The sequence below is a fragment of the Pogoniulus pusillus genome, chromosome 2, assembly GCF_015220805.1.
Source record: "Pogoniulus pusillus isolate bPogPus1 chromosome 2, bPogPus1.pri, whole genome shotgun sequence".
Lineage (NCBI taxonomy): Eukaryota > Metazoa > Chordata > Aves > Piciformes > Lybiidae > Pogoniulus > Pogoniulus pusillus.
The window spans coordinates 44,935,851-44,961,411 of NC_087265.1; the positions used below are offsets into that span (position 1 = coordinate 44,935,851).

General features: G+C 42.5%; 1 protein-coding gene across 10 annotated transcripts in view; it reads left to right on the forward strand.

Moving 5' to 3' along the window:
* The window catches only part of LOC135186184 (sodium channel protein type 1 subunit alpha), a 106,767-nt gene that overhangs the window by 27,093 nt on the left and 54,113 nt on the right, over positions 1–25,561 (forward strand). For 6 of the 10 annotated variants that reach the window (XM_064163701.1, XM_064163750.1, XM_064163735.1 and 3 more), the window contains 6 exons: positions 5,840–6,158; positions 12,467–12,584; positions 16,558–16,648; positions 19,068–19,196; positions 19,925–20,016; positions 20,984–21,256. In XM_064163701.1, the coding sequence (XP_064019771.1) occupies positions 5,892–6,158; positions 12,467–12,584; positions 16,558–16,648; positions 19,068–19,196; positions 19,925–20,016; positions 20,984–21,256 (970 nt within the window). In that variant the 5' untranslated portion in view covers positions 5,840–5,891. Of the gene's footprint in view, positions 1–5,839; positions 6,159–12,466; positions 12,585–16,557; positions 16,649–19,067; positions 19,197–19,734; positions 19,827–19,924; positions 20,017–20,983; positions 21,257–25,561 lie in introns of those variants that run through there. The other 4 variants (XM_064163726.1, XM_064163742.1, XM_064163764.1 and 1 more) reach the window with 3 other exon arrangements.

Genomic DNA, 25,561 nt, shown 5'->3' on the forward strand with positions numbered 1-25,561 from the left:
ATCACAAAATAACAGATTACCAATGGAAAAAAAAAAAGATAATTAATATAATATAGATAATTGGGCTTTCTGAGTCTACATTGAGATTCACTGATTCATCTTTGTTTTGTTGTGGCTGTGGTCTGTTAGCTGTGCCTTGATTCAGCCTGGGGGCCTTCCCTGGGCTTATCACTGATACCCTTGCTAATAACTAGTTAGTTTCTTCACAAAAATGAAGTAACCAATGTTACATCATTGCCACTGTTCACTACTCTGATGCTTCTTCAAGACTGTAACACGCCTGATTTTTAATAGAACTGATGTATTAGTTTATGCCAAAAGCACAGGGCAAGGGCAGAGTGAAGGACAGAGACTGATTTCTGCTTGCTCTAGCAGAATTCTCTTGCCTGAGTTTTCCCTTAGCAACCAGTTTCATGGTGCTGGAAAGTACAAGGAGCAGCAGTCTGTACAGACATTTAAGAGTGCCTTCCTGAAATTCAAAGGGAGGTAAGTCAGATAGTGAAAACAGTTCACTTTCATTTGTTGATTTCCTAATATTTGATTCTATTTACTGTGATTTATATTTTCTGTGAATGGTGACAGATTACTCTTGATGATGTAAGAAATAAGTAACAAACCACATAGCACATGGTACAGTGCTATACAGTAAATCTGAGAAGCTATAGCTTTTTGAGTTGATTATCTTGCTCTTCTAATCAAGTAAAAATCATGTTGGCTAATAATAAGTTATACTGATGAAAATCTTGACACCTGAAGGATTGAGGGTAAGACAAGAAAAAGGTTTTTTTCTAGAGATAAGGGTTGAATTCAGCATTTGGAAATCATAGAATCATAGAACCAATCAGGTTGGAAGAAACCTCCAAGATCATCCAGTCCAACCTAGCACCCAGCCCTAGCCAGTCAACTAAACCATGGCACTAAGTCACTCACCCAGGCTTTGCTTCAACACCTCCAGGGATTGTGACTCCACCACCTCCCTGGGCAGCCCATTCCAATGCCAATCACTCTCTCTCTTTGAACAACTTCCTCCTAACATCCAGTCCAGACCTCCCCCAGCACAACTTGAGACTGTGTCCCCTTGTTCTGTTGCTGGTTGCCTGGCAGAAGAGACCAACCCCACCTGGCTACAGCCTCCCTTCAGGTAGTTGTAGACAGCAATGAGGTCAGCCCTGAGCCTCCTCTTCTCCAGGCTGCACACCCCCAGCTCCCCCAGCCTCTCCTCACAGGGCTGTGTTCCAGGCTCCTCACCAGCTTCATTGCCATTCTGTGGACACGTTGCAGCATTTCAACATCCCTCTTGAATTGAGGGGCCCAGAATTGGAAGCAGAATTATTAGTTGGGAATATGCAGGTTCAGGCAGAAGAGTTGATATGGCCAAAGCCAGGCAGAGACTGCCTTATCTTTGTTTCTGTTCTCTTTTCTATATGTCCTAGCAGAACCAATGGGTAATACAGCCATCACTTTATTTTCTTTTCACAGCCAAGACTCTAATTTCACTCATTAAAATACTCCTGTTAGCCTCAAACCAACATCAAGTACAGAGCTGAACCAGACCCGTGGTACAATAAGCATTGCTGGAACTGCCCTATTACTTTGAAACTCCTACATTTCTAGTAACAGGGTCCAGTGGAACTTCAACCTCTCAACATTCAGTATATTCTGTGGCAAATCTAGGCTTTAATTAATGAGTGTGTTCACAGAAGATCAAACAGCAAAGCATGTTACAGTTTTAGATATTAGCTTGAAGAAAACAGCTTGTTGAAGTTTAGGTATTTGCAGCAGATTTCAACATTTCTGCTCCTGAGCAAACTCTCCAGAAAGTGTTGTCACTGTTTGTTATAAAGGCATGAAGAAAATGAAAGCTAGCAGTAAACCAGATACTTGCCAGGTTAGGAGATAATCTTCTAGTTCAAACCTGTCTCTTTTTCAGAGTGTCATCTAACTGACTGTTTCAAAGGCTAGTCTGCAACTGGTTTGGAATCACTGTTAGACAAAGCACTGCCTCTCCATCCATTTGCCAACTTGTCCTTTTGTTTTGCCTAGGTGAAATAAGAAGATCCTAGAGATATGCAGTAATTCTCTGGCTATTTAACAGCTGGAGTTACTCTCTAAGTCTCTGTAGATCTACAGCTACACAAGGTGTGCAATAGATCACACCCATCAGGGAAGTGCTGAACCAGTTGTGTGTCTACTGGCCAGATGGTCAGTGTGTGCATAGCTAATCCAGTGTAGTTCTGGATGCTTCAAAGTTAATATGCATGGGCAGATCAACTCTGCATTTTGCTGTTACACAGATGCAGATGAATAACTTCAGACTTTGCATGTGGATTACAGATGGTTCATGCACACAGAGTATGTTGAGTGTGTTCTGAAATTATCTGACTTACAACAATGTATACTACAAAGTATATATAAATCTATTGTACATGGGAAATTGCAGAGAAAAAACCCCACAATGGTTCTAGTCTCAGATGATCTGAATACCTTATTTTCCACTGCTCCTGAGAAAGTCACTCAAACATGACTGGAGATTAAAAATATTGTTCATTCCAGAAGTAGAGTAAGGAAGAATGCAGTGAGAAATCTGTATGTTGTGTACTCTTACATTCTTTTATCCAGAGAAGGGCAACAAAGCTGGTGAGGAGCCTGCAGCACAGCCCTGTGAGGAGAGGCTGAGGGAGCTGGGGGTGTGCAGCCTGGAGAAGAGGAGGCTCAGGAGTGACCTCACTGCTGTCTGCAACTAACTGAAGGGAGGCTGTAGCCAGGTGGGATTTGGTCTCTTCTGCCAGGCAACCAGCAACAGAACAAGGGGACACAGTCTCAAGTTGTGCCAGGGGAGTTCTAGGCTGGATGTTAGGAGGAAGTTGTTGGCAGAGAGAGTGATTGGCATTGGAATGAGGGACTTAGTGCCATGGTCTAGTTGACTGGACAGGGCTGGGTGCTGGGTTGGACTGGGTGATTCTATGATAAAGACTGAGGGGAAAAACAAGTCCATTTGGATCATGTAAGCAATCTGTAGTTATTCAATTAATATTTAATAAATCACTTGATAGCAGAAGGATATCAGTTGATTAACTGGTCATGGAATCAGTCAGGGTTGGAAGGGACCACAAGGATCATCTAGTTCCAACCCCCCTGCCATGCCCAGGGACACCCTACCCTAGAGCAGGCTGACCACAGCCTCATCCAGCTTGGCCTTAAACACCTCCAGGGATGGGGCCTCACTCAACCACCTCCCTGGACAACCCATTCCAGGCTCTCACCACTCTCATGCTGAAGAACTTTCTAACTTCCTCCTCCCTCATGTCCAGTCTGGTCCTGTATCAATTGTTATCTATCCCATACACATGTAAGTGAAAATAAACTACCTGACTATAGTAAAGAAAGTTAAAAAATGGTCAGTTAACAACTATTATACGAGACATAAAAGTGCTTTGGGATTAAGACTGCAGTGAATTCTGTAACTATTTAATGTTGACTTTAAAATGTATTGAATTGTATTTGCAGTTCTGAAGACATAATCACAGAAATCCATGGGGAAAAAAAGGGAAATGTATCTGAAAAATGTATCCTCTAATCTGCTAAGTAGGGGATAAGAAGTCTTTAATTTTCATAAAGTCTCCTGAAACATCTTGTTAAGTACAGCCTACTTAGTTTTGCACACTGGGGTGGGACTTTTTAGGCTCTCAGGGAGTGACAGGACTAGGGGGAATGGAGCAGAGCTGGAGATGAGTAGGTTCAGACTGAAAGTGAGGAGGAAGTTGTTGAGCATGAGAGTGGTGAGAGCCTGGAATGAGTTGCCCAGCGAGGTGGTTGAGGACCCATCCCTGGGGGTGTTTAAGTCCAGGCTGGATGAGGCTGTGGCCAGCCTGATCTAGGGTAGAGTGTCCCTGGGCATGGCAGGGGGGTTGGAACTACATGATCCTTGTAGTCCCTTCCAACCCTGACTGATTCTATGCTTCTATGATTTACAGTTGTATACCTGGGCAGCTCCATGTACATTTGACAGAAGTGAGACCATTCTTGAATTAGTTATTAAAAAAGCAATGTAAGGTTTCTTTCCACAGAAGGAGAGAAAGAATACAGGTAGTCTTAGAAAACCCCAGCACATCTGCCACTTTTAAACACAGTAGATGAATCAAATGTTTTTGCAACCTAACTAATGGCTATGAAGTTGCTTTGCTACTGTGCACCTGCAGGCTTTGCACCTCCTTGTTCTGCATCCCAGCTGGGGACACACAGCTGAGCTACAAGGTTATCCTACCGGAGCACCACAGGGTTTCAGAGCTCATCTTTGCTGACTCCTAACTGGTTATTCATCTCTGTCCTCTCCAAAACATGAGGTTACTCATGCTGCTGTCCGGCACTTCCCTCCCGCTGTGCCAGGATTCCTTTGGCTTCCTGTGGCCTGACTGGTCACCATGGCAGGGAACACCAAGTGCCACATACAGTGATGTTTTTGGACAACTAAGAGAATTTTGAAAGGAAAAATGGCAAAAGGAAAAACCAGCCTCTTGGCTCTCATGAGCAGGGGAAGGAAAGGCAGATGTGGCTGCATAGCTTCTTTCATTGGTGCCCATGGCCCAGTCCTGTTCAACATCTTTATTGATGAACTGGAGCAGGGAATTGAGTCCAGCATCAGTAAGTTTGCAGATGACTGTGGTGGTAGGCTTGATGGGGTAAACATGGGCTTATCCATAGTGGCTTGCCCAGAGATGTTCCCCTGCTCCTCCTGCACTGGGGGAGGCAACCATGGGAGGGGAGGGTGAAAGCCCTGGCTTTGCCTAGCATGGTGAGGCCTGGCAAAGTGCCATTCCAATTGGCTAACCTGTGTCCAATGCCCCACCAGTCATGGTCTGGATATTGATAAAAGGGATAAGCAGGTAGCGCGGGGGCTGCTGCCACCTCATTTTTTCACGATAGGTTGGACTGGATGATCTTGGAGATCTCTTCCAACCTGCTTGATTCTGTGATTCTGTTTTTGCATCCTGAATTTGCCTGGAGAGCTTACCAGGAAATAATCCTTCACAGTGACACCAAGCTAGGAGCAGGTGTGGATCTGTTGGAGGGTAGGAGAGGCCTGCAGAGGGACCTTGACAGGCTGGCCGGGCAGAGGCCAAGAGGATGAGATTTGTTGATACTTTGAATATCAGTAAAGATATTGAACATAGAAATATAATCCTGAATGACTCCAGAGGAGAGCAAGGTGATTTTAAGATAATTAAAGTTATGAGGAAAGAATGTATCTGATTGTTATTAACTGTCCTATAGAATCAGTCAGGGATGGAAGGGACCACAAGGATCATCTGGTTCCAACCCCCCTGCCATGGGCAGGGACACCCTACCCTAGAGCAGGCTGCACACAGCCTCACCCAGCCTGCTTTGTGCTTGGGATTGCATTGCCCCAGCTGCAGGACCTTGCACTTGGTCTTGTTGAACCTCATGAGGTTGGCTTGTGCCCACCTCTGCAGCTTGTCCAGGTCCCTCTGGATGGCATCCCTGCCCTCCAGCATGTCTGCTGCACCACACAGCTTGGTGTTGGCAGCAAACTCGCTGAGGGTGCACTCAGTGCCACTGCCCATCCTGCTTTTGCATGTTTGGAGTGAAAGGCCATTATAGTCCTAGAGTTGAGAAATCATTGCAATTCATACAGCTAGCATACAAACCACAGCAGTGCATCTTACAAAGGTCACCACCTAAACTGCTCGTTTTTATCTTTCCTTGCAGTACTTTCTACATCATGTATTTAAAAACTCCAACATAGCATCAAGAAAAGCATTCAGAAAATAAATGTGGACTCTTTCTAACCTGTTGAATTTTGTCTTCTGTTTTCTTTTAGTATTTTCCTATGCAGAAGAATAAATGGTAATTAAAATGTGCAGGATGAAAAGATGGAGCAGTCAGTTCTTGTACCACCAGGACCAGACAGCTTCCAGTACTTCACTAGAGAGTCTCTTGCAGCTATTGAACAACGCATTGCTGCCGAAAAAGCAAAGAACTCTAAACAAGATCGCAAAGACAACGACGATGAAAATGGGCCAAAGCCAAACAGTGATTTGGAGGCAGGAAAAACACTCCCCTTTATATATGGTGACATACCTCCAGGAATGGTGTCTGAGCCCTTGGAAGACATGGACCCATATTACATCAATAAAAGAGTGAGTCTAATAGCAGACCTGATTTGGGTGATGCTTTAATTATTAGGCACTGTGATCATGGAAACTCTTTAAATATCTTTTGTGATCTGTGTTAGGTAGTTGTGATTTGTGTTAGGTAGTTGTGATCTGTGTTAGACAGCTGTGATTTGTGTTAGACAGCTGTGATCTGTGTTAGATGTGATCTGTGTTAGGTAGTTGTGATCTGTGTTAGACAGTTGTGATTTGTTAGACAGATGTGATCTGTATTAGCTGTGATCTGTGTTAGGTAGTTGTGATCTGTGTTAGGTAGTTGTGATCTGTGTTAGGTAGTTGTGTGTGGAAGCATTTCTTGCTGACAGAGGACATGATTTGATAAACATGAGCAACCCATGCTGCATAGAGTGTCCTTGAGCCCATCTTGGAGGCAGGAACTAAGGTGGTGAAACAAACCCCCACATCCAGCTGCAAAGGGGACAGGATCTGCTGGCCGCAGGAGGCTGACCCATAAAAGTTTTCTTTAAGCTTTAGCCTATCTGTGCCTTATGTGTGTACCAATCCTAATTAAGCTAGCTGAGTAACCCTTTTCTAAGTTTGGCATAGAAGCCACTATATCACAGCAATAAAGGGAGCACAACTTTTAATCACATTGGTGCTCTTAGCATGACTCTGGCCATGATTTTCACTGGCAGTTGTGATCTGTGTTAGATAGTATTGTCCTGCTCTGGCAGGGGGGTTGGATTCTATGATCTCCTTGGGTCCCTTCCAACCTCTAACATCCTGTGATCAAGATTGGAGTTATTTAGATTTTCAGAAAGTGCTGTGTTCTATCTCATGTGATTTATGAGTCCTATTTTGTCAACAGAGAAAATACTATGTGAAAGAACAATATTTTTATCCTTTATTATTTGATGCCTCTGGAAGAGCCTTTATCTGCCATTCACAGTGTATGAAGATTTATCATTAAGTCACAGCTCTACTTTACAAAGATGAAAGATGTTTCTATAAAAGCAGGCCTTGTAGAGTTCTGTACTAATTGTGTCTGTTTATGATACAAAATCACATAATATTAGATCCCTACCTGCCCACAACTCATCCTGGACCTTTATAGTCAAATCAGTCTGCCTCATGAGTCTTACTGTGAAAACAGATACAAAAGAGAATCATAGAATCAACCAGCTTGGAACAGACCTCCAAGATCATCCAGACCAACCCAGCACCCAGCCCTGGACAGTCAACTAGACCATGGCACTAAGTGCCCCATCCAGTCTTTTCTTGAACACCTCCAGGGATGGCTACTCCACTACCTCCCTGGACAGTCCATTCCAATGGCAAATCACTCTCTTACAGAGCCTTAGCAATGGAACACCCTTTTAGTCCCTTACCAGATGGAGATGAAAACTTACTGTATCAGTCAGGTCTGATGATGATAGAATTGCAAGGAAAAAATTGAAACCAGATGAACATATTCAATCAAGTTTTTGTACAATTGGAAAGGAAGAATTCTTTTATTTATACACTACATGACTTTTACAGACAAATCATGCACTGGGATTCTCTTCTTTGTGCTGAAACCCACATATCCTCTCTATGCATGTGCTTAAATCTTCTACAGGCCAGAAACAGAAAGGGCCCTAGCAAGGAAAAGACAAAACTTTTTCACGTGCTATAATTCCCTTTAATTCCTTCAGCACGAATAAAACATAAATCCAAAATCTATTTGGATTTTGCATCAGTAATTTGGCTTTAAAATATTTACTTCCCAGGTTTTCTTGATCAGCTGTGTGTGAATGCTGGGAATATGTTGATCTTGTTTAATTTGTCTTTTGTGACCATTGGCAGCAGACGATGCTCCTGCAAGTCTCAGAATGAGAAACAGTGTGAGAAAAGCCTGAAACAGGATTAAACATCCCCAGGAAGACATGAAGGACTCAGTGTTCAATGCAGGTAGAAAGGGGCCTGGGTGTGCTGGCAGATAGTAGCTGAAGATGAGCCAGCAGTGTGCCCAGGTGTCCAGGAGAGCCAATGGCATCCTGGCCTGGATCAGGAACAGTGTGGCCAGTAGGACAAGGGAGGTTATTCTTCCCCTGTACTCAGCACTGGTCAGGCCACACCTTGAGTGCTGTGTCCAGTTCTGGGCTCCTCAATTTAAGAGAGATGTTGAGGTGCTGGAACGTGTCCAGAGAAGGGTGACAAAGCTGGTGAGGGGCCTGGAACACAGCCCTGTGAGGAGAGGCTGAGGGAGCTGGGGGTGTGCAGCCTGGAGAAGAGGAGGCTCAGGGGTGACCTCATTGCGGTCTACAACTACCTGAAGGGAGGCTGTAGCCAGGTGGGGGTTGGTTTCTTCTCCCAGGCAACCAGCAACAGAACAAGGGGACACAGTCTCAAGTTGTGGCAGGTTAGGCTGGATGTTGGGAAGAAGTTGTTGCCAGAGAGAGTGATTGGCATTGGAATGGGGTGCCCAGGGAGGTGGTGGAGTCTCTGTCCCTAGAGGTGTTCAAGAAAAGCCTGGATGAGGCACTTAGTGCCATGGTCTGGTTGACTGGGTAGGGCTGAGTGCTAGGTTGGACTGGCTGATCTTGGAGGTCTCTTCCAACCTGCTTGATTCTATGAAATTCTATGAAATCAAACTGCTAGCTCCTTTGACTCTCAGACTTGGCTTGGGTTGCAAAACCAAAGGTTGCTTAAAATTGCTTGATTTAACTCTCTGACCCCAGAAAATGTGACTGTAGTAGTGGCTTTTGATATTTTCCATAGCTGTAAGTGAAAGAACTCTTACAGGAAGTGTTCCAGCAATTCAGGAGTGAAGATCTTGCTGGGAAGATAACCTCAGTAACAAGAAGTGCCAATTTCCAGTATGCTACTTAGTGTCCTGTTCCAGCTGCCCCTGGAATATTTCCAAGAAACTAAGGACCCAGATCAGCAACACATCACCTCTTGCCTTTCAGAAAGTCCTTTGAGGGTTTAGACAGTGTTTAACTGTAGGAAGTGGAAGTGCAATACAGCAGCAGTCAGCCTGATAAATGTATTCCTCCATAAACTATGTTTAAAGCTAACCAGAAGAAAGTAGAGTAGAAATAAGGTTTTGGGAACTCTGTGTCCCAAGAGGTTCTCAGAGGCCATATCTTTGCTCAATGTGGACTCTTCTTCAGTCTTAGCTGGATTTTCTCAAGATACTCTTCATCCTCCTTTGACCTGCTAACAATGTTTCTAGGTTTATAGCGAATACAGCTGAAGTTACAGTCTGGAATCCAGGTTATAGGTGCAAAAGCAGCAAATCAGAGACTTTTCTTTAGAGAGTTCTTTGAATTTGTTTTCACAGTCAGATACTTTCAGGTTTCCTGCCTTTATCAAGTGATTAAAGAACTTCATAAAACCTAAGCTTTGAAAAGTATACATAATCCTTCACATACAAACACTAATCTTATCTTTTATTTGGAATTTATTTAGCTTTTCTCAGTGTGGATCTACTTTGTCTTGACAGCTTTAGGTACAATACTTCATCTTCATCCACACTGCCTACACATTGGCTTGCATCTGGGTTGAAACTGGAATGAGATACAGAAGGCTTACTAGAAAGTAAAGCTTACTCAGGGTTTGAACATCAGCTCTTAACCAGAGAAAAGATACAATTTTAGTGCAGGTTTCAGGGTTAGGGGTTCAGAGAACCAACAAAGTCATTCCAAAGGCCCCAGTCACAAAGAGGGTTGAGTGAAAAAAAATTAAAACCGAGGTAGGGAATTTATGTCTTGTTGGTTCTGTTTATGCAGGGCAGCTGAAAGTAGAACAGCTAAAATAGCAGCAGCTTCCAACTGAAACTGGAGCCGTGCCAGCATGCTGGTTTTTTCCATAAGGCATGTTAGAAAAGAGATGTGTCTTTAATATGCTTGTGTTCAAAGATTTAAAAAAGTAGGTTGGCTAAACGTAGGTGGTGTAGTCTCAGACACAAAGTTAGTGGGAAGTGCAATCTTTAATTCATTTTGTCAGCTACCTCATGGCTACAAAAGCCAAAAGTGTGAGCTGAAAGGCTTCTGAGCTGTGAGTCCTGAGGCTGGAGTCAGACCTGGCAGGGGGAAACTCACCTTCCTTCTTGGAGAGTGAGGCTTTAAAACACTGTGCCAAAAAAATATCATTCATCTGCTTGGTTGCTTCAGTGTTTAAAATGAAAGCTTCCTTTATGGTCAAGTCATCCGCAGCTGTGCTTTGAAGGTTGTTATTATTTGTAAACCATAACTGGAAGTGTAATTTTTGAAGCATTAGCTCAGGCTTTAGCTCACTGTCCTCAGCTTCACAGGCAGTTTCTGCATTTCTCTGCAGAGGCAGGGAAATCCAATACCTTGTTTATCATTATGCCATTCCTACATGGCCTGAATTTGTACTTGAGACAATATAAAGTCACTTGGTGCCATGGTCTGGCACTTGGTGCCATGGTCTAGTTGACTGGACAGGGCTGGGTGCTAGGTTGGACTGGATGATCTTGGAGGTCTCTTCCAACCTGGCTGATTCTATGATTCTCACTGTTAATTTCCCTTCAGGCGGTTGGCCTGCCTGTGCCAGGTGTGTCATGTAGAGCTATGATCATAGAATCAACCAGGTTGGAAGAGACCACCAACATCATCCAGTCCAACCTATCACTCAGCCCTGTCCAATCAACTAGACCATGGTACCAAATGCCCATCCAGTCTTTTCTTGAATAGCTCCAGGGACAGCAACTCCACCACCTCCCTGGGCAGCCCATTCCTATGCCAGTCACTCTCTCTGGCAAGAACTTCCTCACAACATCCAGCCTAGACCTCCCCTGGCACAACTTGAGACTATGTCCCCTTGTTCTGTTGCTGGTTGCCTGAGAGAAGAGACCAACCCCCACCTGGCTACAACCTCCCTTCAGGTAGTTGTAGACAGCAATGAGGTCACCCCTGAGCCTCCTCTTCTCCAGGCTAAACAACCTCGTATCTCTTCCTCTTCTCCAGTAAGGTAGAGGCTGTATATAGAGCAGATACAGATGCTCACAGTTCTCAGGAATCTACCTGACCATGGCTGTGTGTAACTGCTATTTCCCTCTCTGCTTAGAAGAAAGACCAAGAATGAGAGTAGAATTAATACCTGAACAATTGAGTAGTCTATTAAATCAGTTTCTGTAAGGATTTCTCTTACCAACACATCAGGTAAGGTTCTCCTGCTTATGGTATTTCAAAGAGGAAGAGAGAGCTTCCTTTGGGAAAACATAAATAAAATGATGATTTTAGTTAATTCCACACCTTTTAAAGCAAGAAACACATCATGTAAACATACAATGTTGCTATACTGAGGTTGTTCAATGAAATACTAGTGCAAAAACATTAGTGAATTGAATGTTCTATCACAGGATCACAGAATGTTAGGGGTTGGAAGGGACCCAAGGAGATCATCAAGTCCAACCCCCCTGCCAGAGCAGGACAATCCTATCTAACACAGATCACAGAGGAACACAGCCAGACAGGCCTTGAAAGGCTCCAGAGAAGGAGACTCCACGACCTCTCTGGGGAGCCTGTTCCAGTGTTCTGTGACCCTTACAGTAAAGTTCCCCCTTTTGTTGAGGTGGAACCTCTTGTGCTGCAGTTTACACCCATTGCTCCTTGTCCTATCCCAGAGAGCAGTGAGCAGAACCTGGCCACCCTCTCCTGACCAGCTCTCCGATGTTTATAAACATGTATTAAATCCCCTCTCAGCCTTCTCTTCTCCAGACCAAAAAGCCCCAGGTCCCTCAGCCTCTCCTCATAAGGCAGTGCCCTCCAGTCCCCTAATCATCACTGTAGCCCTCTACTGGACCCTCTCCAGCACATCCCTGTCCTTTTTAAACTGGGGAGCCTAAAACTGAAGGCAGTATTCAAGATGAGGTCTCAGCAGGGCAGAGTAGAGGAGGAGGAGAACCTCCCTTGATCTGCTGGACACACTCTTCCTAATACACCCCAGGACTCCATTGGCCTTCTTGGCCACAAGGGCACATTGCTGTGCCATGGTTAACTTGTTACTCACCAGCACTCTCAGGTCCCTCTCCACAGGTCTGCTCTCCAGCAGATCACCTCCCAGCCTGTACTGGTGCAGTTTGTTATTCCTCCCCAGATGCAGGACTCTGCACTTGTCCTTGTTGAACCTCTTTTGCTTCTGTGTTTAAAATTACATTTCCATATGCCAAGTAGCTCCGGTAAGTACTGGAAATAAGTTTTCCTTAAGAAGTGAGGCATGGGGGTTGTGTATTTGTCTAGTTGCAAACTTCAGTGACTGTTTACTAGGAACAAGTGAGCTTTGACACTGAATGCACCTGTAAAATGTCTTTTCTTTCTCTTTTGCAGACCTTTATAGTATTGAATAAAGGGAAGGCAATCTTCCGCTTCAGTGCCACCTCTGCCCTGTACGTTTTAACTCCCTTCAACCCTCTCAGAAAAATAGCTATTAAAATTTTGGTACATTCATATCCTTTTTTTCCCCAATATTTATTCAAAATGATACACACTGGATTGAGAAATCTCATAACTCTTTTCTGTTTTGTTGGACATAAAAGGTATGTAGGCTGTTAATTTTACTTCTAGTTTTATGGCTGTGAACGTTTGTGGTAAGGTTTTATAAGTCCTAGAAAGTAACAGATGCAGTTTTGACTGTTCTAAGCTTCAGTCCTTCCATTTTGATCAAGTTTTCAGAACCATCTCTTCAGATTTAACACTGAAAGTTTTTTGCATCCCAGATTTTTTTTCTTGCCCTGTGAAGCTTATTCATAAAGGAATTACCTTTGAAAAGAATATTTTCTTTTATTTTTGTATGCAGTTTGTGCTCACAAATTCCAGAGTAGCTCTGAGTTTTGCAAGCAGTTATGTCACATATGTAGCTGTTCAGAAATTGCTATTTCAATGTATACTGCATTTTGAGGCCATTCATTTCAATGTATACTGCATTTTGAGGCCATCCATTTCAATGTATACTGCATTTTGAGGCCATTCATTTCAATGTATACTGCATTTTGAGGCCATCCATTTCAACATATACTGCATTCTGAGGCCATTCATTTCAATGTATACTGCATTTTGAGGCCATCCATTTCAATGTATACTGCATTTTGAGGCCATCCATTTCAATGTATACTGCATTTTGAGGCCATCCATTTCAATGTATACTGCATTTTGAGGCCATCCATTTCAATGTATACTGCATTTTGAGGCCATCCATTTCAATGTATACTGCATTTTGAGGCCATCCTCAAGACCTCCTTTATAGTCTATTGCAGCAGTGTGCCCGAAAGCCTACTTCATGTATGCCAAATCTCACATTCCCAGACCTCTCCAGTTGCACCATAAGCCTCTGCCAAATAGAATACAGAATTTGCCAGAAAGCATAGGTAGAAGTTCTGCAGGGCAGACTGGGGAACCACAAGTGATGGGACAGTGCACAGTGAAGTTTTAGGCTTGCATGTGCAATTGGTGCCTGATGTTGCTAACAGGTCAACGGGAGGAAGTTCAGCAGATGAGGTTTTGGTGTGCTTCACTTGCAAAACCCCAGGACTCATAAAAAGTAGTCACCAAGTTCAAGTGCCAGTTTCACAGTTCTGCCAGTTCACAGACTTCTAATGCTGAACAGTTAGTCAAAGGAAGAAGTCTTATTATCAGAGACTGCTGGCAGAATCTTCTAGATCTTTGTGAAGAAGAGGAAGTAGGGCTGATTGCTGCTGACTCAAAAAAGCTCATAGTCTGAGCTTCCTGGAACTAAAGCAATGAAAGAAGGGGAGAAAGGTGTCTGGGGAGAGTCAGTGAGCATTTGGGGATAGTAGCTAAGACAAAGACCTACAGACACAGCAGTGGTGATGGTGAGAAAATGCAGTCTAATGCTGCCAGATTGATTCAGAATATCTTCCACCTTGCATCTGTGCTAGCTGCAAGTAATTTTTTTTTACTGTTGTAATGATTGCTAAGTTTGGGGTTGGTTTGGGTTTATTTTTGTCTTAAATGCAAGAACAGATGCATAGGTTCATTGTTGATGTTTGAGGAATCCTCAGCTCTCCTAAGAGGACTTTTCCACTTCTTGAGCTGTTTTATGGGACTACTGAAGCTGCAGCCAAGCATCTGCAACTTTTTCAGCTACTTTCTCTTTATTTAAAAGAGCTTCCCAATTATATTGTCAGACCCTTTAGAGCTGTTTGTGGGCTGTGAGGATAAGCAATGTAAAGCATTCTAATCATTTATTCTAAGCCACTGAACAGCAGTTTCTACTGTAAAAAACTTATTTAACAACAGGAGTTTCAATGTAAGTCACTTAAGTCACTTAATGAAAGATGTTGCAATATTCCCTCTTTGGTCAGGCATTTAGGCAAAGATCACCCAAAGATCAGCAGTTATGGGAATCAGACAGCTAAATCCTTCCCTGTGATTTGAATAGTTATTTGAAAAGATTGTTCAGCAGCCATAAGCAGTGATCTCAGTTAAAAACTTTCTGCAAAGCTTAGGCTGAGATGTTACTTTCCCTACTCCTCCTTCACCTCGAGTGCAAGTTTTGAGTTTGGCCATGGCAGAAAACCAGACCTCAAGCGACAAAATGTCTGGGTTTGTTTTGTCTTGTTGGGTTTTTAAGAAAGAAATATTTAAATCCTGGACTTTTACATTAAAGTTTATCTGTAAACAGCTTGCTTCAGTTTAAGGTAGCCTCTTTGCTGGTCCTTTTTGATGCAACCATTTTTAAAGGACATATTATTTAGGGAGATGGGTAGAGGAAAGATTAGTTAACAATTTAGCACAAAGGTGAAGTGATTCTTATTTCTTGCTGCCATCATGTGGCCATTTTGGGTCAAGTTTTGGTCAAGTTTTGGTCTGATTTGGTTACTTTAGTATTTCTAAATGTTTGAATAAATTAGTTTATCGTGTTGCCATGAAAAGGGAAGGACAGCACTGTTTGCAGAGCCAAGAGTGTCACCTTGGATGTCATGAAGTCTCTGTGGACTGTCCCACATCCCCACTACAAGCACCTTTGAGCTGTCAGTCTGGATTCATTAGTGTTCCAGTGAGTTCTTTGGGACCAGGGAATGCTCTCATGCATGGGTAACCCCTTCTGGGGTACAGTTTCAATACTTTATTATAGCTTAAGCACTAAAACCCTCATGAGAAAGGTATATACACAATACCTAGGGCTCACCTGCTGCAGCCATAGGGAGAAACTACAGTGCTGAATAAGACATAACAAACAATCCCAAGTAGCTCTATTGATCAAAGGGCAGGCTATACTCACCCTATCCCACTGGCCAGTAGAGCTCCTGAGGTGTGTAGATAGCAGAGTTGGTTGGCTGCCATCTCAGAAGGTAGATGTCCCCACTGGGAGCTGCACCATCCTGGTGGTCAGCTTGGTGCCACTCCAACTCACCTACCCACGCTCTTGGTTTAGATGTGGTCAGAATTCTGTGAATTGTGTCCAGTGCATCCCAGAATTCTGAACCAAGGAGAGCCAAACTCATCCTTGTTTTGGGATCTCTTCCAGCCCATCTTTCCCTACTGCTCATGTGCATACCTGCAAGCCCTGCTTGCCCCAGATCTTATCTCTAGTAACCTAGTGATTATCAGCTTGTTGTGACTTCTGATCACACACAAACCAACTCTTCCCTCTTACAGGTGGTCTCAGGACACTTGGCTGTTCCTTCTTGGAACTCAAAATAAGGGCTACTTTCCATTCTAATCCTCACTAGTTTTCCATGCTTCTCAAGTACTCGACCACGAGGTATTATTGATCCATTTTCAAATGATAGCGCTGTTAGAACAAGAGATGTTTCTTTCTCTGTTAATGTGTTTTGAGTGAGGCCCAAAGTAATACTGAGAAATGATTCACCTTAATCTGTGAACTCTCTATGGATTTCTGTTTCCCTGACTGAAGCACGTGGAATACAGCCATGTCAACAATTAAAACCAGTATTCTGTGCTTGGTTCTGTGTTTTTGACAGGCTGGCTGTGCTGGGGTTAGTGTGTGCTTTCTCTGCAGCTCTGACTCACAGAAAATAGGATACACCTTTTTTTTTTCTCTTGCATATTCCTGCTGTTGAGTGTAGTACCAAAACTGTAGAGGTAAAAGACTAACACTTAGTCATGCCAGGTACTTCATTGAAATAGCACTTTTCTGCAAGTTGTTTTAGCTATACTCAGCTGACATTACCTCCAAAGTGTACAACTGCCAGTTCCTTCACCTTTCAGTACCAGCTGAAAAAAAAGGAGGAGGACACCAACAAATCAACATTAAAACATTGACAAAACAAGACAAATATCAAAGCTTAATGTGCTAAATTGCAAACTGCTGTTTAAGTAATGCAATGTTTACAAAGCTCAAAAGATTTGTGTAAGTGGCAATGTTTTACTGTACTTGATATATGTCTGATGTGATATTGTATGAGTTACTATTGTGTTTTCCTTAACTATATCTACTTTATTCAGCATGCTTATTATGTGCACTATTTTGACCAACTGTGTATTTATGACCATGAGTAACCCTCCAGACTGGACAAAGAATGTAGAGTAAGTTGCATATGTTATTTAAAGATATCTCTGACTGTTCCTCTAAGAGTTAGCATGCCATGGCAGTAAGTGCAGCCATATGTGCTAGCAGCAACTATGGTGAGAGGTTACTACTATTTCATGTCTAAACTACGTAGAAATGGTGAATAATTATGTTACTCTCTTTCTAATAGAATGATCAGGTAGAAAAAATGAATTTTGTTTAGAGAGAGCTACTCAGAGTCTACTGAAATTCCACTAGTTTTATCATAGAATGGTTTAGGTTGGAAGGGACCTCAAAGATCAGCCAGTTCCAAGACCCCACCATAGGCAGGGACACTCCCCACTAGAACAGGTTGCTCAAGGTTTTGTCCAACCTGGCCTTGAGCACCTCCAGGAAGGGAGCATCCACAACCTCCCTGGGCAACATGTGTCATTGTCTCACCACCCTCACTGTAAAGAACTTCTCCCTAACATCTAGTTTAAATCTCCCCTCTGCCAGTTTAAACCCATTACTCCTCCTCCTCCTGTTATTGTGAGACCTTGGCAATAGTCTCTCCCCAGCCCTCCTGTAGGCCCCCTTCAGATACTGGAAGGACACTCCAAGATCTCCTGAAAGCCTTCTCTTCTCCAGGCTGCAGAGCCCTAACTCTCTCAGCCTGTCCTCATAGCAGAGCTGCTCCAGCCCTCCAGAATCTAGTCAACTTTTTTGTGTATTCCTCCTTCATGCTGAACCACAGACACATATTTATATGCGTAGTTAAAGACTGTATATAAGCAAAAGTGTTCCTAAAGTGAGGATTCCTTCTCTCTTTAGAGTTACTACAAGGTGTTTCACATAATATTGACTGAGAGAGTATCCAGTAATTAATGCTCACAGCTTTCTTGGTTAACTGTTAGGAAGCTCATGTTGCATACTTTTAAAGTGACTGTGCGATGGTTTGGGTGTTCCCCACCCCCCAACCTCCCCAACTTAAGAAAATCACCCAGACTAGACTCAGCAGCTCTGGAAAATTGACTGAAGCTTTATATTTACAGCTCAGCACGATATACAAGCAGGTATTTACAATATACACAGAAATACAAAAATTAAAAAGTAATACAGAAACACAGCAGCCCTCCCAGAAACCTGAGTCCCCACGAGGGGCTCCCAACCACCCTTCCACCTTCCTCCCACACCTCTAACTTACCCAAGACTTTGCCTTACTTTCAAAGGTGAGTTTGGTGGGTCAGCCAGAGGGGTTAGGAAGCAGATGGATTAGTTAGGCAGGATAGAGAGAGAAGTGCAGCCCAAAAAGCCCATATGTAGTTCTTGTTCTAATACATCTCAGCAAGCCCATATGTGAAGTAGACATGACCATTGTTTCCTTTCCACAGCCTATAATCTAATTCTTCTCACCAAACTATCCCAGCTAGGCTCAAACTAGCACAGGCTGTCAACATTAAATCTTTTATATGTGTAATTTATTTGATGGAGATATTTCTTTTGGTTTGTGTACAAGATCAGGACTGCTGTGCTTCAACAGTACGTTCACAAATAATGCATGTAAACACACAGGCAGATATGACAAATATAACACATTTCAGAAGAAAATCCTTATTTGCTGCATTGCTTTCCCAGTTTTCAACTAAAACCCTCATTTGATCATCAGCACAGGCATATATGACAAATATAACACATTTCAGAAGAAAATCCTTATTTGCTGCATTTCTTTCCCAGCTTTCAACTAAAACCCTCATTTGATCATCAGCACAGGCATATATGACAAATATAACACATTTCAGAAGAAAATCCTTATTTGCTGCATTTCTTTCCCAGCTTTCAACTAAAACCCTCATTTGATCATCAGCACAGGCATATATGACAAATATAACACATTTCAGAAGAAAATCCTTATTTGCCGCATTTCTTTCCCAGTTTTCAACTAAAACTCTCATTTGATCATCAGCACAGGCATATATGACAAATATAACACATTTTAGATGAAAATGCTTATTTGCTACATTTCTTTTCCAGCTTTCAACTAAAACCCTCATTTGATCATCAGGTTACTATGAAAATATGGTCCTTTCCAACCATAGTTATTAGATGTTGTGCTGTGGGATTTGGTTTAGTCAAGGACTTGTCAGTGTGAAACTAACGATTGGACTCGATCATCTTCAAGGCCGTTTCCAATCTGTGCTGTGGGATTTGGTTTAGTCAAGGACTTGTCAGTGTGAATCTAACAATTGGAATTGATCGTCTTGAAGGTCATTTCCAATCTGTGCTGTGGGATTTGGTTTAGTCAAGGACTTGTCAGTGTGAATCTAACGATTGGAATCGATCACCTTGAAGGTCTTTTCCAATCTAAGAAGTTCTGTGATTCTTTCTGTGACTCTGTGAAAATATCAATGTAAAACGTAGCTACCTGTTTTGATTGGACCTTCCTGTATTTTGCAGGTATACGTTCACTGGAATTTACACATTTGAGTCACTCATAAAAATCATTGCAAGGGGCTTTTGCTTAGAAGATTTTACGTTTCTTCGAGATCCATGGAACTGGCTCGATTTCACTGTCATCACCTTTGCGTAAGTTGCAGTTCTTTGCTTTTACTTTGAGAGTGAAGGGCAAAAAGGGCATGAAATTAGTATCACTACATCTCAATTTTTGCCAAATGGAAGTTCCTCTACGGATTTCCTTCTGTCTAAAACGATTTTCGCATTCTCGTGTGCGCATTTTGATGTAAACGTAAATACTGCAGAAGCCATTAGCTCAGCTAGTATTAGAGAGGCTAATTTCATGTCCTGCATTTGTTGGTTTTTTTTTTTTCCCTCTGAGCAGAAAAGGAGCATCCCTCTGACTTCATTCTCCAAACTTACCAAAACTAGTCTAGATAAATTTTAGGCTTTCAAAGTTAAATCACTGCGATTCACTTCAGAGGCATTTAATTTAACTGAAGGCTCTGAAAGCATATTAATGCAAGGCAAAACTGCAGTGAAAGGTAAACCTCTGACTGTTGCTATTGAATTTTTTTTGCTAAAAACGCCAAAGAGGTCTTGATGAAAGACCCAAGTAAGTAGCATAAACTTTGCCTAAATTCTGAATAACTGTGATTTAATCCTACAGGTATGTAACAGAATTTGTAAACCTAGGCAATGTTTCAGCTCTTCGAACTTTCAGAGTATTGAGAGCTTTGAAAACTATTTCTGTAATCCCAGGTAAGAAGTAACTGGTGTAAGGTGTTAGGCCCCTTGTACCTCCCAACTGTTCCTTTTTATCCTGTCATTGTGTTTGTGTGTGAACTCCCCTATTACAGATATGTGACAGAGTTTGTGGACCTGGGCAATGTCTCAGCGTTGAGAACATTCAGAGTTCTCCGAGCTTTGAAAACAATATCAGTCATTCCAGGTGAGAGCTAGGTTAAACACTGAGGCTGACTAATTCACTGAAACAGAATTCATGTTTTTTAAACATAAATTGTATTTCTTTCCATATACAAAAAAAAAAAAAAAAAAGAAAGAAAGAAAGAAAAAGCAGGAATCAGAAGATATTAGAGCTGGCTAAAATCTCTGATTCGTTGCTTTTTAACATGAGCTCTTTCCTTTTGAAATCAGCCTTTGAGTTTAACACATCCTTGCATGAGACATTGCAGTACACAGTGTGTGTGGTTTGCATCGTACGATGTCAAGCTTTCTCCTCCACATTCAGTGAATATCAATAACCCTGAAGTTTTCTTACCCATGTGTATCTTACCTACATGATGTTATGTGGTATTTGTTGGGAATATTTATGTCTAAACAAATAAAACTGTTTGAAATGTTGACTTAGCAAGAAGGTGAAGGAATAAGATAATAAAGAATAGCATGGGCATTGCATGGGGGATTTATTATCTTAAAAATCTGATTTATTTCCAAACCATCTCCAGTTTTATAGCATTAACTTCACAATCCTATTTATTGTTGAACAGGCTTTTTACTACTGTCTTCTAAATCTGCTATGTTATAAAACTGATAGTAGCAAAGGTTTGGGGCAAGAGGTATTGACAACTTAAAAAAAGAATGAAGTAAAAAGATGATTTTTTTAATGTGAGAATCATGTACAGCATGAATAAAAAGAGTCACTTGTTTTAGCACTGAAACAAGTGGTTTGAAATATATGCAACTCATTTCATTCACGGTCTCAAATGGACATAAATTTCAGCTGTTGATTCATTTTCACAAGTGACAAAGCTCTTCACAGAAATGTTATTTCACAGATGTTACAGCCATTTATTTGGGCTTCTGCATGAAATCTATAACTTTCCTGAGAGACACTGTCATTTTTAAGCTTTAAACAAGTTTGGAACGTCGGAATAAAAACTCCTTTGCATTTTCAGGCCTGAAGACTATCGTGGGAGCCCTAATTCAGTCTGTGAAGAAGCTGTCGGATGTAATGATCCTGACTGTGTTTTGTCTGAGTGTATTTGCACTAATAGGGCTGCAGCTATTCATGGGCAACTTGAGGAATAAATGCCTGCAGTGGCCTCCAGAAAATTTTACTTTGGATACAAACGTTACTTCCCATCTAAACAGCACCATAGGTGAAAATGGTACATTGGTTAATTCTACAGTGACTCCATTTGACTGGAAAGGGTACATTGAAGATGAAAGTAAGTATTGTCAACATAATTCTTCTTGAAGTGACTTGTGGCTGACCCAGTTTTTAGAAATAAGGAGTGGAAGGAGTGATGCATTTAGTTAAGACAGAGCAGGAGGTGCGTTTGCTTTCTGTCATAGATCTGCTCCAAAGGCTAACATGGAAGAGGAGGCTTGGTCTGTCCACTTGGTGCTGCTCTTTCTCTCAGCTCCCTCTGCCAAACCCACAGAAAGAGGATTCTTAAGGAGTTCTTTGAATTATTTGATAGTGTTAAACATTTTCTGTTCTGATACTCCAAAGTAAGGTCAGCAACAGAGCGCTATGTCATTTCTGGCAGGTATCAGAGACTTAGACCATTCAGTGTGGGCTCCAGTGATGCAGTCCCCAGTATTTTCACCTTCTATCCATTCCTGTGCTTCACTATTCTTATTGTTAGAAAGAAGTGGATTTAAAAGCTCTGGCAATTATTTTTGTGCTGCTGCTGCAACTTAAGCTCAGTTTTCTTATTGACTTCACAGGCATCAAAAAACAAATTATTCCCTATCATTACTCACTGTCTCTGAGGTATTTAGAGACTATTCTTACATTGCCATTCCCTCTTCTCTCCTCTTTTAGTCTTCTTTTTGTATGCTAAGCAAACCAGATCATCAATCTTTTGCTCCTACAATCTATTTCATAGATATTGATCTCTCATCTGGATCATGTCTTGTTTGTGAAAATACTTCTTAAGGTACACTATCCACATCTAGGCCTTTCTCCTCTACATGAGCTACACTAAATAGAGAAGAAGGATTGCATGGTAACAGAATTACTTACACCTCTGTTGATGTACCCTCAGCTGGGGATTTCTGTTGTTTACAATTTTAACATCATGAAAACCTGTTCAGCTTGTGGTCTGCCTGCTCCTGAATCATCTAGATTAGTAAAAACCTCGAAGAGCAGCAATATCAGACAAACCTTGTCAAAAGTCATTTTCAGGTAGCTATCCATTCCAATCATTTCCCAGATTAGGATTTTTCCAACTAGTTTTGCTGATGCTGAGCAGTGTGGCAAGCTGAGGGTAGTGAAATACATTTCAGAACAGTTAAATATGGGGTCACAAACCTCACCTTCCTGTCCTGAAAAATCAGTGCTGCACAGTTCATATTGAGACAGATTCACATGCATGAAGACTGTAGTGGATAGCATATGTCATTTCTAACACAAAATAACATCATCTCTAACACAAATAAGAACTCAGGGGGAAAGAGTGAGGGGAAAAAAAGGGAAAACTGGCCACAGTGGCCTTATGCAAAGAGAAGTGGTGGTGTCCCCAGGTGAGTTTCTATCTCTGGGTATCCTTTCTGGTACAGCAATGATTACTTCTTCATACTTTTCCCAGAGCAACAGTGTGTTTTTCATTAGCGTCTCCTTGCACTCCCTAGAGATTGTTCCTGCTTACAGTGCTAATTTGAATGTACTTTGATCAGTGCAAGTGCTGCATGGCTGGTTAGTTTGTTACAATCATACCTTCATGCTATTAGGTCACCTAATATAAACCAAAAGCTACAAGCAAGGAGTAGGAAAAAGGAGGAGAATGAGGGGGTGAATCTCATACCAGAGAGAATTGCATCCCATGGGTACCTTCTGCAGCAAAAATGTGTTTGCAGGTTAAATATCATGAGAATAAAAGCAACATGAAAACCAGCATGAGAACAAAGGGAAAACAGTGGCACAGAGGCTCTGGAGGATACTGGCACAGCAGTTTATGTTAGAATCATAGAATCATAGAATCAACCAGGTTGGAAGAGACCTCCAAGATCATCCAGTCCAACCTAGCACCCAGCCCTATCCAGTCAACTAGACCATGGCACTAAGTGCCTCATCCAGTCTTTTCTTGAAGACCCCCAGGGACGGTGCCTCCACCACCTCCCTGGGCAGCCCATTCCAATGGGAAATCACTCTCTCTGTGAAGAACTTCTTCCTAATATCCAGCCTATACCTACCCTGGCACAACTTGAGACTGTTAGAGGGTTAGAAATTGCAGACCTGCAACTGAGAGGCAGGATACAGAAATACCATTGGAAAGCCCTTAGTAGTAGAGGCTAAGGATCTGTGGAGCAGTGAGAATCGTAGGTTAAGGCTAAAAGCCTGCAGCCAAAAAGGTAGATAATGTTGTGTTTGCATAAATAAATTATTGACCAAGGAGGCAGTATTACTCCTGTGTTTTTTCCCTGTTGCAGTTGCTGCTGGAATACTACATAAAGCTCAATTTAGATAGATTGTTGAATAATTAGTCGAGCTGAAAAGCACAGAATGATTAAAGGATTGGAAAACATGATTTTATATCAAGATAGACCAGGAGCTTAACCTACTTAGCATATCAAAGAGAAGGTTTAAGGGGTGACTTGATCACATTTGAACAAGCTCATGGGGAACAGAAGTTTCAGCATAGATGTATCTTTGATCTAGCAATCAAAGATCTAACCGTTCCAATAGCTGCAAGTCAAAGCCTGACAAGTTCTAACAGAAGGCAGCTTCTGACTGTCATCACACAGCTGATCAATGACAATGAAGGATTTCCACCTAAATTTCTTGAATCAAGATGCAAATTTTTGTGACACTCACTTTACCTGAACATGTGAATTCATGTAGATTCCGTGCCTAGAAGTGTTACACCTTCTAAGCAAAGTCTTCTGCAACTCAAAGGCTCTGAGGTGACCTTCTTGTGGCCTTCCAGTATCTGAAGGAGGCTTACAAAAATGCTGAGGAGTGACATTTTAGGCTATCAGGGAGTGACAGGACTAAGGGGAATGGAGTGAAGGTGGAGATGGTAAGTTCAGACTTGCCACACAGAGGAAGCTGTTCAGCATGAGAGTGGTGAGAGCCTGGAATGGGTTGCCCAGGGAGGTGATTGAGGCCCCATTGCTGGAGGTGTTTAAGGCCAAGATGGATGGGGCTATGGCCAGCCTCATCTAGGGCAGGGTGTCTGGCCATGGCAGGGGGGTTGGAATGCGATGATCCTTGTGGTCCCTTCCAACCCTGACTGATTGTATGATTCTATGATTCTTGTCACAAAGACCTAAACTTCCAGGTCAAACTTAATTTCCTGCTTTTAAACAATGAATCTATAAACTTGAGTTCTGATTTCATTTGATTTAAAGAAGACCTGCAGCCTCCTAAGAAATAAAGCTGAACTGAATTTGTTATAGAATGCCTGCTTGAACCTTTGAAACATGGAATCATAGAATCAACCAGGTTAGAAGAGATCTCCAAGATCATCCAGTCCAACCAAGCACCCAGCCCTATCCAGTCAACTAGACCATGGCACTAAGTGCCTCAGCCAGGCTTTTCTTCAACACCTCCAGGGACAGCAACTCCACCACCTCCCTGGGCAGCCCATTCCAATGCCAATCACTCTCTCTGTGAACAACTTCCACCTGACATCCAGCCTAGACCACCCCAAGCACAACTTGAGACTGTGGCCCCTTGTTCTGTTGCTGGTTGCCTGGCAGAAGAGACCAACCCCACCTGGCTACAGCCTCCCTTCAGGTAGTTGTAGACAGCAATGAGGTCAGCCCTGAGCCTCCTCTTCTGCAGGCTGCACACCCCCAGCTCCCTCAGCCTCTCCTCACAGGGCTGTGCTCCAGGCCCTTGTCGTGGAAGGTAGTTTGGGAGGTTGTGGGAAAATACACGAAGGCTCACTTGTAGTTTTCAAGTGATTTATTGCTCAAACAGGGAGATCCCCCTCCCAAACTAAACTCCCCAGGTGAATTCTTTTGATCTGAGGTTGTAGAATAACACTTCAGAAAATAGCAAATAAAAGAGAGTCTGTGATTTCTTTAGAGTTCCTTTGAGTCCTTAAAGTTATTCAGTCTTTAGGTGAGGAGAGTCTTTGCTTTGGTTTCCTCACTGTTCCGCAGTTCAGATTAGCAGGGTTCGAAGTTTGGGCGGTGTCCTTTGTTCGTCAGGATCGGGCCTCAGCAGCTTCAGGCCTCTGCGGGCCCTGTGTCGGGCAGGGCTGATCAGGAGTGAGAGGGCACCGGGGTAGGAGCGAGGCAGGCAGGCAGGCGGGCGAGCGAGCTCCTGATCCAGGAAGGCACACCATTTTTATAATGCTTTCAAAGAGGTGTGTCCCACCAGTTCAGGATATTTTACGTTATTCTTACAGACTGGCACAAAGTTATAATTAACCCAGATAATTGGGCAATTTTTACCAAAACAGTTTCTGAGACCATCCCAAGTTCGGCCCACACCAGGTGTTGAGTGTGCATGAGAACTGCCGTTCCCCCTAACCAAAACAGTGGCCAATGTTTACCTCTTATCTCAACTAGAGAGA